We start from the raw sequence: 14055 nt of genomic DNA, 5'->3' as shown, positions 1-14055 counted from the left end.
TGAATTGTTAAAATGAACTTCATGAGTGATGCGTCTAATGTCTATATCTGTAATAAAATATGTATAATAAAGTAATTGTCTGTACAACGGACAACGGTCATCGAACTACATAGTAGTTTGTGGTCTGTACTATAGTTACTATGATATAATAAAGTATAACATATAATATAATCATATAAACGCATTACAACTTAAATGTAAAAAAACAACTTAGTTTATAAATACAAATTAATAATACTAATTCAAAGTTGATTTATGAAATCGTTATGGTCGTTTTAATCCTCCGTCAATTAGATCTTATTGCGTCAGTTGGTCACCGACGTCGCCACGTCGTTTGTTGAAGTTTTTCCTGATAACGATTTTTGTTTACTCTTCTCTGAAGATAACAGTGTGCCCTTCTCTACAACGATTGTGGCACTCCATCTTACAATTTCTTGATGTTTTATGCACATACCATGTTAGTCCGAGTTGTTAAGTTTAATAAAAATCTGAAAATCGTGTGTTCGGTATTGCGTCAAGCCCACTGTTGTCGGGCAGCTATCGGTGGCGACCACAATGTAGCCGTCTTCCAGACTGAAAGTTCCAGTGCCCGAAATTGTTTGCAGCACACAATTTAACATATGTATTGAAAAACTGAACGATATGATATCGTTTTGACCACATATTTGAGTTCATGATGGATTACATTATTGCTTTACAATGTATCTGAAAAATTGAACTTATTTGCCGGTTCGAGACTTCAAAATCTGATCTTTTAATTGGACGGCCTGCATGCCAAATGATCTTTTGCTGATCTTTTAGTACTGCATTCAGGTTCACCAACTATAGAGTTCATTCTAGAAATGGGTGATACCTGTTATGTGAACAGCAATTGACTGTATTGTTATCCGCCATTGTAGGATATACCTGAGTTATGACCATGTACCAACCAATAAAAGGTAAAGATGTGTTCAGTTAGTTCATAAAAAACTAAAAACTGTTCTTAAGACTATTCTGAGTTATTATTTGATAACATACATCAATCAAATATAAAAGAAACTAACCGCAATAACACATAAAAACCTTTACCATTATAGTTTATAATTTATTCGTTACAACATAATGTTAAATTAGCATAAATATATTCTAACACATAATATAAATGTATGTCCTCTTTCTCTGTATCAATGTAGCAAGTCATTTGTAGCATGAACTTTTTTTGACTTAAGTGAAGATCCAGGATACCCCCCATCACCCCCAAAAAGTAGCCTCTGAATGAAAGTGTGTAAAGGCAAAACTACTTGAACTAATGTTATGTTAGTGATTCACATACAGCTTAGATTATGAAAACAAATTGATGTAATGCATAATACATATTATGAGTTCTCATTATTAAAAGTATTATTTTATTTATAATCAATGCCATCTTCCAATATGCGGTCTACCAAAATGGACTACCGTAATAATATTAAAAGTAAAAATAAAAATAAATAAAAGTATTATACTATGATTTTACAAAAAAAAAAAAACATTTTCAGTGATTCTACATGCAATATATGATATCAAAAAAAAGTAGTATAATTAATATTGATATTACGGATTATTCACAAAGCATAATCTTAAATCTTTAATGAAAGCATCAAAAATATTATCAGTTTTGTTTGATCCTCATTTAGCACAATATCATAAGCTAAGATAAATTTTAATTTTTAGTAAATAATTACTTAATAAATATTAATTAGATATTTTAAAATAATGATAAATTAAAATTTGAAGAATATATTTAGTAGATATGTACTACATATATATTAATAAAATAAAGTAAGCAAGTTAGGTAGGTTTTAATTAAAATACAATTATAAATTCCAAAATTCGGGTAAAGTTTTTGTATGTTTTCTTTCTTTATTTAACGCTATTTCCTTTTTCACTTTCTTCTATTACTTTCATTTCATCATTTAAACTTAAACAAATCTTTGAAGACATTATGAGAATTGAGAACAAATATAACGATACGAAAGACAGGTAAACTGCGACTATGGTGACAATAATAAGTACTGATGTGTAGATTCAAGGTAAAATGTACTTATCTGTGGATACATATTAATCGCTGACCTTAATAATTGTTTAGTAGTAAAATAAATGTGGGTATCAAAAATATTTTTGTTCATTTTATGATGTGTTTTTCCGTGTATGTGAGGTGTATATGAGGTGTATATGATTTGCGGGACTAATAAATAGCTTTCCGTTTTTCGTTAGACAGGTTCCGTTTTATCAAGGACTTAATCCTATGTTAAATTATAGAAATCTGATGGACCATAATAAATTTCTGCACAGAAAAAGATTCCGTCTTATCAAGGGTTCGGATAAGACAGGTTTCACTGTATATTTAATGTAACTAAGGATAAGATCTATCTTTGAGTACTCATATCTTCGTGTGATATAAAAACAAGTATTTTTATATAATATATTATGTTTAATCTTAAGCATACAATTTCATATTTTAAATAAAAACTTATAAGTAGTATTGTTCGCTCAGAGCCTCCTCTACTGTTATCTAGAAAAAAAAATAATATGTCTAATAGTAACAAAAAAAAGGTTTTTTGTACAATAAATCTCCAAAATAGTTAAAGTACCATCTTTATTAATTTTTTCATCAACATATTAATATATCACTATAAAAATCAATTACATCGATAGGAACATAAAAAATGTTATTAATTTATATATATATAATTTTTGTTTTGATGATTTATACTTACCCAGAATAGATAATGTATTTTTAAATTCTATCTTGAAATTTTTTAATACTTTGATATTACTATAGTAAGTACTTGTATAATATGAATATTGACATATTCTTCTGTATATTTTGTTAATAAGCCTACGGTTTTTAAAATTTGTCTTCATCTAATAACCTTTTTTGGTTCATAATTTTAAATGTTTTTGATTTTATTATTAACTTGTATGCTTCCTTAATATTATAAACTTCAAAATCTAATCATAAACAAACACTTATTAAAAATCATTAAAAATAGTATAATATTCAGATAAAGATACAATATTTTCTCTTTTTCTAATCTTCCAAATACTGTATCAGGAAGCTTTTAACATATTTTAAAAGAGTTGCCATAATATACTGAAATAAATGCATATCAATGCTATAAATATTATTTATAAATTTAGTATCATTATAAATGTAAATTATTCAAGTTTTTTTTTAAATTATTTTTTTTACTGATAAAGTAATTCTTATATTTAATCAGACTGACATTGATGTATTTTTTAAATTTTTTTCCAAAATTATACTTTAAAACTAATATTTTGTATATGTGTACAGTATATGCACTTGGTTAATTGTGTAATGTGTATTCATTACATTTAAAAATTTATTTGTTTTTAATTTAATTAAAACATTAATAGTAGACACTTAAGTTGTTTTAACCTAACAAAAAGTAATAATTAGAGATTGGTTAATAGATTTTCATGTAACTTCTTAAGTACACTGTTTTTATTAAATTTTTTATAAATAGATTTAAATAATAATAATTTAAATTGTCAGGATGATGTATATCATTGAGTTAATTTAATCATATTAAGTATAAAAAACTTGCATTTCAGAAAGCAACAATTTTACACATATTATGCTATGCTTATATTTTCAAGTAATTTTGTTAAATTTTTAAAATTCATAATTTTTACTTTGGGAGTTTTTTAAAATTATCTGTACTTATATTCTAAAGATATCACAATTAATATAATACCTTTTAAATGCTTCCATAATACAATATTGAATAAAAAAATGTTTTATACAATTTCATAATTTTCCAACCAATTGTTACTTTATTCTTTGTACAACTCTGTATACTGTAGTCAATTAAAGCAAAAATAATTAATGACTACCCATTATATTATTATATTATAAAATAATACAAAATAATATACTTATTATAAGCATTTATTTTAAAAATGTTTTTACATTGGCAGGGTACTCCAATGTGTTATGAATCAATTTTCCTACTTTTGTAGTCTTAACTATCTTTATATATATTGTATTGTACCTAAATTATAACTGGCTACAAAATGCACTTGTTATTTTTTATGATGACTTTACCTATTGTTTTTTTGTTTTTACAGAGTCCATTCAGTTGGTGACAACACCTACAAATCGTCCTAAATCAGTGTTAATAAACAGTAAGAATACCAAATTAGAAGAATTTATAATGAATATTCACAATATGTCACCATTCAGATTAATTTTTTTTATGATCTCAATTTCATTTGGTTTTGCTGTCATTATTGGTATTTTATTTATAGTACCATGCGAATGGTCTGACTGTATTTCTTCAAAAAATATTAAATTGATTTGGTCTGATTCTATTTTCATTGACATAGGTATTTTTTATATCCTGAATATAATTCTTGTTTAATTTTATTTCATGTACCTAATTATTATTGTCTAACTATTAACAGAGTTAAAAGGCAAGCCAAGTACGATTGAGTTAAACAAGAAACTTATACAGTTGTTATTTATAGTAAGAGGATCAATTCTTAACAGCCCAAATGTACCACCTAGAACAGAACGTTTACCATCTATTGGTGGTGGTCTTTTGCAAATTGACACAATTACTGGTAAAGAAATGTGGCGTAAACGATTAGATTCACTACCTGATACGATTGATTGTACATTGCTAAATAACCAGGTCAAAGAAAACAAAGAAGTATATTGTATAGTAGGTGCATCAAATAGAAATATATTAGCTGTTATATCCAGCAGTAAACTTAAAGGTACTACTTTATTTGGAATATAAATGTTCAAATTTTTTATTAGTATTAACACAGTATCATTTAATGTTATTTTATTATAAGTGTAAGAGTTGAAACTTGCAATTTTTTTGATCAATGTTTGTTTTAAAATTATGTTTAAAATAAATATTAATATTATTTTAGAATTCAGTTGTAAAGTACCTACATTCAAGTAGGTGCTTATTGTAAAACTTAAAGTTTGCATGAAAATGGTTTAGGAAACTAATATAATTCCATTACCTATTTTATACTGTATATAAGAAAAAAAAATAACTATAGATACCTTTGTGTATCTATAGGTATCCAAGATTTTAAATTATTTATATTACACAATAAAAAAAAAACACATTATTTTGTTCTATAGGTGAACTTGTATGGAAGAAAAATCGACCAGAATCAAACATAACTAAATTAAATAGCAAAAATGATTTAGTGTACATGGAATTTCCTGTCATTATACCCGACTGCAATTCTGATGGTGTAAATGAAATGGCTTTTGTGCACCATGAAAATAATATGCCTACATTAGATATTTTATCTGGAAAAAGTGGAAACAAATTAATGAGCAGTATTAGTAATGATAATTGCACTAAAATGACTGATCTTATTTTAAAATATGATATGTCTTTAGTCTATTTTTGCCGTAGGAATTCTGTTGTAGGTATGTACATTTAAATAGTGTAGTTTAAATATATTTCATAAACATTGTTTTTATACATTAATTTATTTTGATTTATACTCATAAATTTAGACCCTTTAGAAACAATTCCAATTAAAACTATGTTAAATTGTTCTGGTGATTGGATACCAGATTCTGTTCACCAAACCAAACGAGAACATGATGAAATTGAAGAAAATCAATATTTGTTGACACTTGAGCCTTATTATCTTAATATCAATAATAGCTACTACAATTGTCTAACCAACTGTATGGCAGTTGTGTTTGTCACAAATAGTGCTAAAGAAACAGTTTGGTTTCAAAAATTCGATCGTTCTTATGTAATGAAGCCAGTGACATTTGAACTCCGTAACAATATATCAGGATTTGTTATCAAAATTTGGTCTTGGAAAAATGAAACAGTTGAGGTAAGTTTTTTATTTATTTATAATGTTAATTATAACCAACTAACATTATTATATACTATTTACTGAATCTTACTAAATAAGCTAAAACATAAAGAAATTAAATAGGCACTTATGTAATAGAATGTCACATATTCAATATTTTAGATTGCTGAAAACACCATGTCATTATTAATTTCATAGTTTATATCTAGAAAGCCTAATAATAAATTATGCCTACTATGAATAATAGTATTTCAATTATGTAAAAAGGTCTTACTTTATGTGGAAATTATTATTTGATATTTTAATTAAAATTAAAAAATTAAATTTTGGTTGATAATATTGAGTATTTATTTGAAAATTTTTTTGCAAAGAAAATCAAAATTTATAAAATATCAGATCACTTAATAAATTTGAAAACCTTTGAAAAAAGTGCAGATAGACTTAATTTTATAAAACTAAAATCAGATCAATCTAAAAGAAGGCATTGTCAGGCTTTTAATTGGTTCAAAATAGTTTCTCGTTGAAAAAAATGTTTTAGTTTACTAAATAGATATACTAAAATAACATTTAAACCTAAAATTGTTTTTATTACATAACTAACTATGGATTGCTATCAGATCTCTTATAATTAAGGGATGTAGTCCAAAAATTATTTGCGAGTATGCTTAAAACCGTATGCTAAATATATGGCAGCTTTAGGGATGCTTTTGTCATCAACCCCTCCACCTTCTTTCAATTATATAAATTAATAACATTTAATTATTATTAAGTTAATTTGAAATTATAATAATTTTAACAATGTAATTAATATTATTATAAAGGATATTTATTTACCTAATATATAATACTTATAGTTATAAATTAAGGTTTTAGCTTATAGAATACTCCACAATTTTTGTTTCAAGCATTCTTTTTCATTTCAATTTATTTTTCTGGATTTATTGTCATCAGCTGTTTTATGGTTTAAAATCCAACTTTTAACATAGTCTTCACGGTTCCCTAAATTCAATGGTGGACCATTTATGTTGATCAGCATCAGGTTTGAAACATTGTGAATAGTTAATCTTGAGCCTAAGTCAGTGCAAATAATGTTCATCAACCTAAATCCACGTTTGCATTCCACTGTAGAACATGGAATCGTTTTCATCAAATTATTTATTTCATTTAGTTCTTCAATTTTATTAGTTTCTTCATCGATTAGTATTCTTAAACCTCTTATTGCTTTTTCTTGATTTATAAAGAATCTGCTACAAAGTTGTTTTACTTCCTCTTCACCAAAACAAATATTTACATCAGCAGTCCATGTTTTTTTAATCTAAAATTTGAATTTCTTGGATGATTATTTTATCTTCTTCAATGTTATCTAATAGTCTCATATTTAAATTATTCACAATACTTGTAATGAATTGGTTTTTATTGATACATACCAATTTCATATCATTACACAAAGGGATATCTTTAAACATCATTTGTTCTATGGCCTTGATTGCTTCAGCATAGTAATCACTAGAGGTCGGATTTTTATGATTTTACATATTTGTTTCTAGTTTATGCAGTTAAATGGGAGTGAGAAATCTTTACGAATCACGAAACACAGAATTCACAGGAAAAAATTTATTTTGCATAAAAAAGCATATTTTAGAGGTTAGAGAATATTTAACACGTTAGAGAATATTTGGGAATATTTTTGTGATACCCGGCATATAATGAACATATTTCACGCATATCAGCATTTGATAAATACAATGTTCACTAAATGATTTATTTCCGGATTTTAATAAAAATTAATCTCCAGGTATTCCTTATCGATTGCGAAAGCACAACGGTTATTTCGTTAGCTGTCACGACTATACATCGAACAATATATAGTAATTAATTGTTATTGTAAAATTAATTTAATTAAATATTTTTAAAACCAAATTAATAAAAAATTAATTTAAACTGTTTTTTTTTTTTTATATCAAAAGAATATTTTGCATATTTAAGGACATAAAACATCATATATCTGGTATTTTAAAGGAATATTAAGAGAATATATTGCTTATTTTATGTGACATACAAACATCATATTTTAAGGATTTTAAAAGAATATAAATCCGACCTTTAGTGATCACCATAGATAGTTTTTAAAAGGATCAATTACTCTAATAGCTCTTTTAATTTTTTTATCAGCTTGTATTAAAGTTGCATCATGACTCTGTGAATCTAAAAACAGTTGAGATAATTCAGACAACACATAAGTGCCAAGTCTGAAAGAAATTGTAATTTTTCCAACCATTTACAAAGATCTTTATACTTGGATCTAGTTTTTTGATCACAATACTTATCCTCAGAAGCTTCTTTAAGGTGTTTGTATTAAGCTTCCAAACTACTTTTTCTATAGCTGCTAGCAACCTAACAAACATCGAGTACTCTACCAATTTTTAAAAATATTTCATTTAAACTTACACAATGCAACTTTAATTCGTTTTGATTTTTAAGTGATCGGCAATACAAAGGATACAATGTATCAAGAAAATGTTTAAAATGATATGTAGCTGTAATATCATTTAACACAACATTAACTGCCAATTCTAACCTATGATTAATGCAATGCCAACTAAATATTATTGGAAATCTTTCTTTTAAATGTGTAGCAACCCCATAAGTTTTTCCTTTAAGAACAATGGCTCCATTGTGACTAATTATATTCAATGTTCTTTTAAAAAAATATCAGTAAATCCATGTTTATGTAAACATTCAAGCAGTTGGTCTATGATTGTTCGTAGATGTTTGACTTTTTAATTTAGTTAAATCCAAAAATTTAAAAACAGGTGAATCATATGATATGGAGGCTTTGAGATGAATAATCATACCATGTAATGAACTATTTGTTGTTGATTCATCTATTAATATAGAAATCTTTGAATTGGTTTCTATTATATTTTGAACAATTTTATTTCTCATTTTAGTAGCTATATGATCAATAATAGATATACTTGAATATCTTGAATATAATGTTTGACCCAATAAAACCCCATTCATTTGTTTTAGTTCAACAAGATTGAATGGTCGGTTATTTTTTGCAATAAAATACAATTTTTATTGTAGATTGATAATATTTAGATGTTGAAGTTTCAATTAATGTGCTTAATTTACTATGAGTTTTGTCTTTTTAAATATTTAAAGCAAAGTTGTGTGCTTTAGATCTATTGTATTTTGATATTTTATGTCTTAAAATACTTAAAGGAGTAACTAATTTAGAATTTGTACCACCATCGACCATTCAGATGAGATTTCAACACCTTGACTTGACTTTTACTTTTTTTTAATTCACCAACATTTTTATAATAGAAACATCCAATTTTACCATCATCACAAATGAAACAAGGATATCTAACTTTCTTCTGAATCCATTGATTCCATTTGTAAGTCTTCAGAAGACCAGAGATGTACTTCGGTTCACGGATTTGTGTTAGAATTTTTCTCTGAAGTATCTTTGAAGTAGTTTCTGATCCTAAAATAAATCAAAAGTACTAAACCAATATTACCAATTTTGAAATTTTAGCTGGTGTCTTAGATCATGTTTCCTCTGAAGAGATTGAATCATCTAATCTGAATTTTTTTTCTCTGCATAGTTGCTTATCCAATAATACAATATACTAAAAAGTTTTTGTATATACTTATATCAATAAAAAATTATTGTTAATAATAATTTTAGACATAATTGTTTTTATGTGTACCAGCAATAATTTATTAAATTTAAAATGTTATACATATATATATATATATTGTTCTTGTAGGCAAAAGTATACCAATACGGCTATACCTATTCTTTTCATAAAAGGTTAAAAGAAATGCATAATTAATTTTTAAATTGTGTTTATAATATAACATTAAAGTTGTACTTGTGAATTATATATTACCTAGTGAATATTTGTAATATGTAGTTATGTAAGTACCACACAAATTCTCATATCACATCTTATTCACATGCATGATTTAGAGAGCTTAAGAAAAGCTAGCTTTGATGTACCAATTATGATTTAATCATATGTTTACTTCTACTAATATACTTTGGTAACTTAGGTTTTCGATTTCAAAAATTATAATTATTTAAAATAAGAGTTATTTATTGAGTATTGATTTACCTTTGTAGATCGTGTTACAAATTTATCCATAGCGAAAAGTGAACTACTGAACACACTTCTTTACTAGTCAGGTGGCCGAAAGATAAATAAGTAAATAACTGATAAATTGATATGATTATTATTTATTATTGACAAATCCTAAACGTAATGTACAAACAAAATACGTCATTATGTTATTTCTTTTTTTATCATGTTATTGATTCCCATTTCCCATGGTGGATAATCTAAAAATAGGCTGTCTATATTTTAATATATACAAAAATCCAATGATAATAATATCATGTTATCTACGGGCATTCCGCAACCCGTATTTCACGGCAGTCGGACTTTATAATTAATAGAATAAAATAATTACTGAGTACTATAATATAGCATAAACGAATTTTTTTGAATGGGTATACGCACGTTTTTCAACGCATACACCCAGTCTCCAGGATTTTCTTAAGTATGCTCTTTTTTTTAAATCGGAAATTAGGTATGCGCCGCATACTTTCACATACCCTCCTCTACATCCCTGCTTATAATACTGATCTATAATATTTTTTAAAATTTACTTTAGATTTCATGGTGATGGCGGGCATATGCCATAATCACAACAGCGACAAGTTATTATGAATTATAAATATCCACATTTTAGTTTCCATTAATTTTGTGTTTAAATTCACTCATTCACACAAATAATAAGTGATTATAATATAATATTTTATTATTTTACTTCAGTCAGCAATAGTCTACAAAACAATTGTTATGTATATTGTCTAAATATACATGCTTAAAAGATAGCTAATAATTGACAATATTTTGTGGGGCCCCACCGGTACAATTATGACCAGAGGCCTGGCTCACGACTCTGGTCAAGCTGAAACCCAAGTGGTTCTTTATTGCTCAAAATATTTTATAACAAACAATTAATATAAGTGTCTGGTATTTGAGATTTAACTTCAAAAATATTGGTTATTTTAGCATATTGCATTTTAGCAGAGACAATAATATCTTTTCTTGAATTAAACTACTAAATATTTTTGAGAATCGGGGTGACTTAATTTTTTCTAATGATTGTCAGTGATGTGTTTGATGGTTGATTAATAAACTAAAATAGTTAATCTTTCAAATGATAAATGTTTTTTTTTCGTATTATTTAAGAACTGCTTCTAACTGCTTCTGCTACTATAATAAAATAATATTTTATACTAGTTATAATAGATACGATTAATTACAAAATTATTCCAATTGTAGAATGTGTGTGTTAGAATTTATATTGCTAGTTAATAAATTAAATTACTAGTATAGATTTTTTCGTAACTTATTTCAAATAAAAATAAACTAATTAACCTGATTTGAATTTGTAATTCATTAAAGTGTAGTAATAATAAAATAGTATTTTTTTAATGTTTTTAGGATAATATTAAGCTCACTAACATTGAAAAGATTGAATATATTCAAGAACAAGTTATAGTAATTACATATAATTCATCCAGACCTGAAGATTTCCACACTAAAAATATAAGTTCGAACAGAATTTTACAAGTATGTGAAAGTGTGTCAAACTGTCAACCAAAACTAGAATATCAAAAATATTCATGTAAGTTTAGTACTTAAGAAACTTTTTTGTCTTATTATCTCTTTGGTTTTAAACTAAATTATTCAGAAGTATTATGGTAGTTCAGACTTTAAGAGGATGTCACACCCCCGTGTGTTCTCCATCTTACAAACATTTTACTTCTTACAAGTACTAAATAGTAAATTTCCGTTCACCAGTTTCAATAGTGTGCTGTTAGTTTTGATATTAGATGTAATTGACATGTCATACAATTTAAAAGTAAGCTATAGGGCCCCACATAGGCTTTTATCAATATTATTATTTTTAAGTAAGTTATGACCTTTTTGAAACTGTACATTTTAAAATGATCAACACACTAGATAATAACCAATAAGCTTACCTTTAAATTGTATGATAAGTCAGTTCATTTTAATATTAAAATTAACAGCATACTATTAAAAACGGCGAACGCATATTTATATGTCTTCTCTTATACATATAATTGATTGTTTCTAATGAAGAGAAAATTAACTTGAAAATTATTTTCAATGTATAAATGTGTTTTTTAAATCTTGTTTATTCTAAGTAAATAGATTATATAAAATAACAAAATCGAACTGATGTCTATAATTTCAAGCAAAATATGTCCTACTAAAAATATTATAAAACATAAAAATTAAATGGAATTATATTTGTGGTTATTGCAGAATTTTCAAGCAATCTTCATTGAAGAATCTATTTTTTGAATTGTGTCATTTGGCTATAGTCTTAAGTGTAAAAAAAAATATGTGGCTTTTGTTGAAACATTAAAAATGTGGATGGTTTTTATTATTAAAACTAGTTTTTGTCTAAAAATTTAAACATTTGGAGTATGTGACTTGAAGTTTCCAAAGTATATCTATTAAACAAAAATAAGTTATATTAAATATCCTGTAAAAATTAACAAAATGTATCTAGGTTATTTCTCTGGATGTCTTAAACATTAATCTAACTTTAATGGTAATTTATAATATATACATTATGTATAAACAATACAATAATTCAACACTAACACTAATTTTGTGAATTTAAAATTTTTCATTTGAATTTTATTATGAGTGCTATTAATTTACAAACAAATCTAATTTTGTACAACTGTTTGTTAAAATTTAAATTATAAGGTTTAAATCATACGTATGATGTTATATTAATGATCTAATCTATTTTTTTTTGTATTTAGTGAATGTGATGGATATAGACAATGATGGTTACAGAGAATTAGTTTCTGTATCAGTTACATATCAATTTAACAATGCACTTGGCCAGTTCTACATGAATGATAAACACTCACTACAGCTTATATCAAAAGTTAATGTTTATCAATTAGAAAGGAAACTTATTGGAGATTTTGAAAATTAAATGTTTATTTGGATTATTTCATTGTAAGAATATAATCTATTAGGTGAAATGTATGTTCCTTAGTTTTCGTATCATAAATAAATGAGTAGGTTCAAACTAATATTTAATCTACTGTTTCATTGCTGTCAAAAAATTTATTTTTCAGGCCTTGTATCTTGGTATAATATTTTATCAAAATAAATACATTTGGTAACTAGGTGCATATAAGTATTGATGGCACTACCAAATAGTTGGTACTATTGACTGTCTATTGTTAGTTTAAAAAAAACAACAAGTACGTGTTCTCTGTAATTTAAGTCAAATACGTGATCTCTCTTAAAATATTGGAACGGGGACGTCTGACATACAAAATTCATATAACTTATTAACTTTGGTAATTTGTATTACCATCAATTTTCTAATTTATTAGATTTAATAGTGATTACTGATTAGTGAACATTAAATATTGCAGTTAGCACGCTTAACCCTTGCCGCACCACAAAAATGTGATGGATTTATTTTGCATAAAATTGTACTTTGTTTTTATTTATATTTTAATAATGTACCTATAGCTGTGAATTCTGACTATTTACATTAATACTATAAAATCACACTCATTTCATCCAAATCAGTTGGATATTTACTCTTTATAGGTTTTAAAATAAAACAAAACAAATAAAATACCTATATATTTTTATAATTTCAATAGTTATTTCACTTTTTTAACGATTATTATCAAAGTTGTAAGGTATTCTGATATTACAATTTATTATAAATAATTAAAAGAGATATGTGCAGTACTAAGTTTAATGCCGTTGATACAATATCTTGTATCTGAATTATATGCCGGGTTGGGACTTAGTAAGGAGGCTGTCATTGTCCACCACATAATTTATACTTACCACAACTATAAATATATTAGCTTAAAAATGCAAATTGATGGGTCTGACTTACGAATAAAAAATTACCAAAAAAATTAAAAACAAATTTTAACCAAGGAAATACCCTTATATGACCTTCCAAGAGGTACAATCATGTATTCGATCTTCAAAACGAGTTGAATAGTATCTACAAAATAAAGGAATTATCACGTCTGAGTTTCGGGTGGCTGGGTCCCTATTTTACAGGCCTAATCTCCACTACTCCTCTCCTAGAGAC

At 25.8% G+C, this 14055-nt stretch overlaps 1 protein-coding gene across 3 annotated transcripts; it reads left to right on the top strand.

The window, feature by feature from the left end:
- On the top strand, positions 1-12934 carry LOC111037212. Of its 3 annotated transcripts, none has more exons than XM_022319620.1 (7): positions 1-938; positions 4114-4170; positions 4450-4764; positions 5147-5443; positions 5534-5868; positions 11379-11562; positions 12740-12918. In XM_022319620.1, exons 1-7 carry the CDS (start codon positions 914-916, stop codon positions 12916-12918), a joined length of 1392 nt encoding a protein of 463 aa, XP_022175312.1. In that variant the 5' UTR covers positions 1-913. The 3 variants fall into 3 exon arrangements, with proteins under 3 accessions (XP_022175312.1, XP_022175311.1, XP_022175310.1); XM_022319619.1 differs by lacking the exon at positions 12740-12918 and adding an exon at positions 12228-12356 and having other exon boundaries at positions 2-938; positions 4114-4371; XM_022319618.1 differs by having other exon boundaries at positions 3-938; positions 4114-4371; positions 12740-12934.
- Positions 12935-14055: the final 1121 nt, after the last annotated feature.

The sequence above is a fragment of the Myzus persicae genome, unplaced genomic scaffold (genome assembly GCF_001856785.1).
Source record: "Myzus persicae strain clone G006 unplaced genomic scaffold, MPER_G0061.0, whole genome shotgun sequence".
NCBI classification, from domain to species: Eukaryota; Metazoa; Arthropoda; class Insecta; order Hemiptera; family Aphididae; genus Myzus; species Myzus persicae.
Note: the sequence above shows the minus strand (reverse complement) of the source record. Positions and strands in the feature narration are given on the sequence as shown.

What these genes read in the sequence shown, in the direction of transcription:
- LOC111037212 (XM_022319618.1), top strand. Translation starts at nt 914, where the DNA reads ATGACCATGTACCAACCAATAAAAG. An exon ending in TTCTATTTTCATTGACATAG is followed by an intron (nt 4,372 to 4,449) that starts GTATTTTTTATA and finishes AACTATTAACAG; the next exon opens with AGTTAAAAGGCAAGCCAAGT. An exon ending in CCGTAGGAATTCTGTTGTAG is followed by an intron (nt 5,444 to 5,533) that starts GTATGTACATTT and finishes TCATAAATTTAG; the next exon opens with ACCCTTTAGAAACAATTCCA.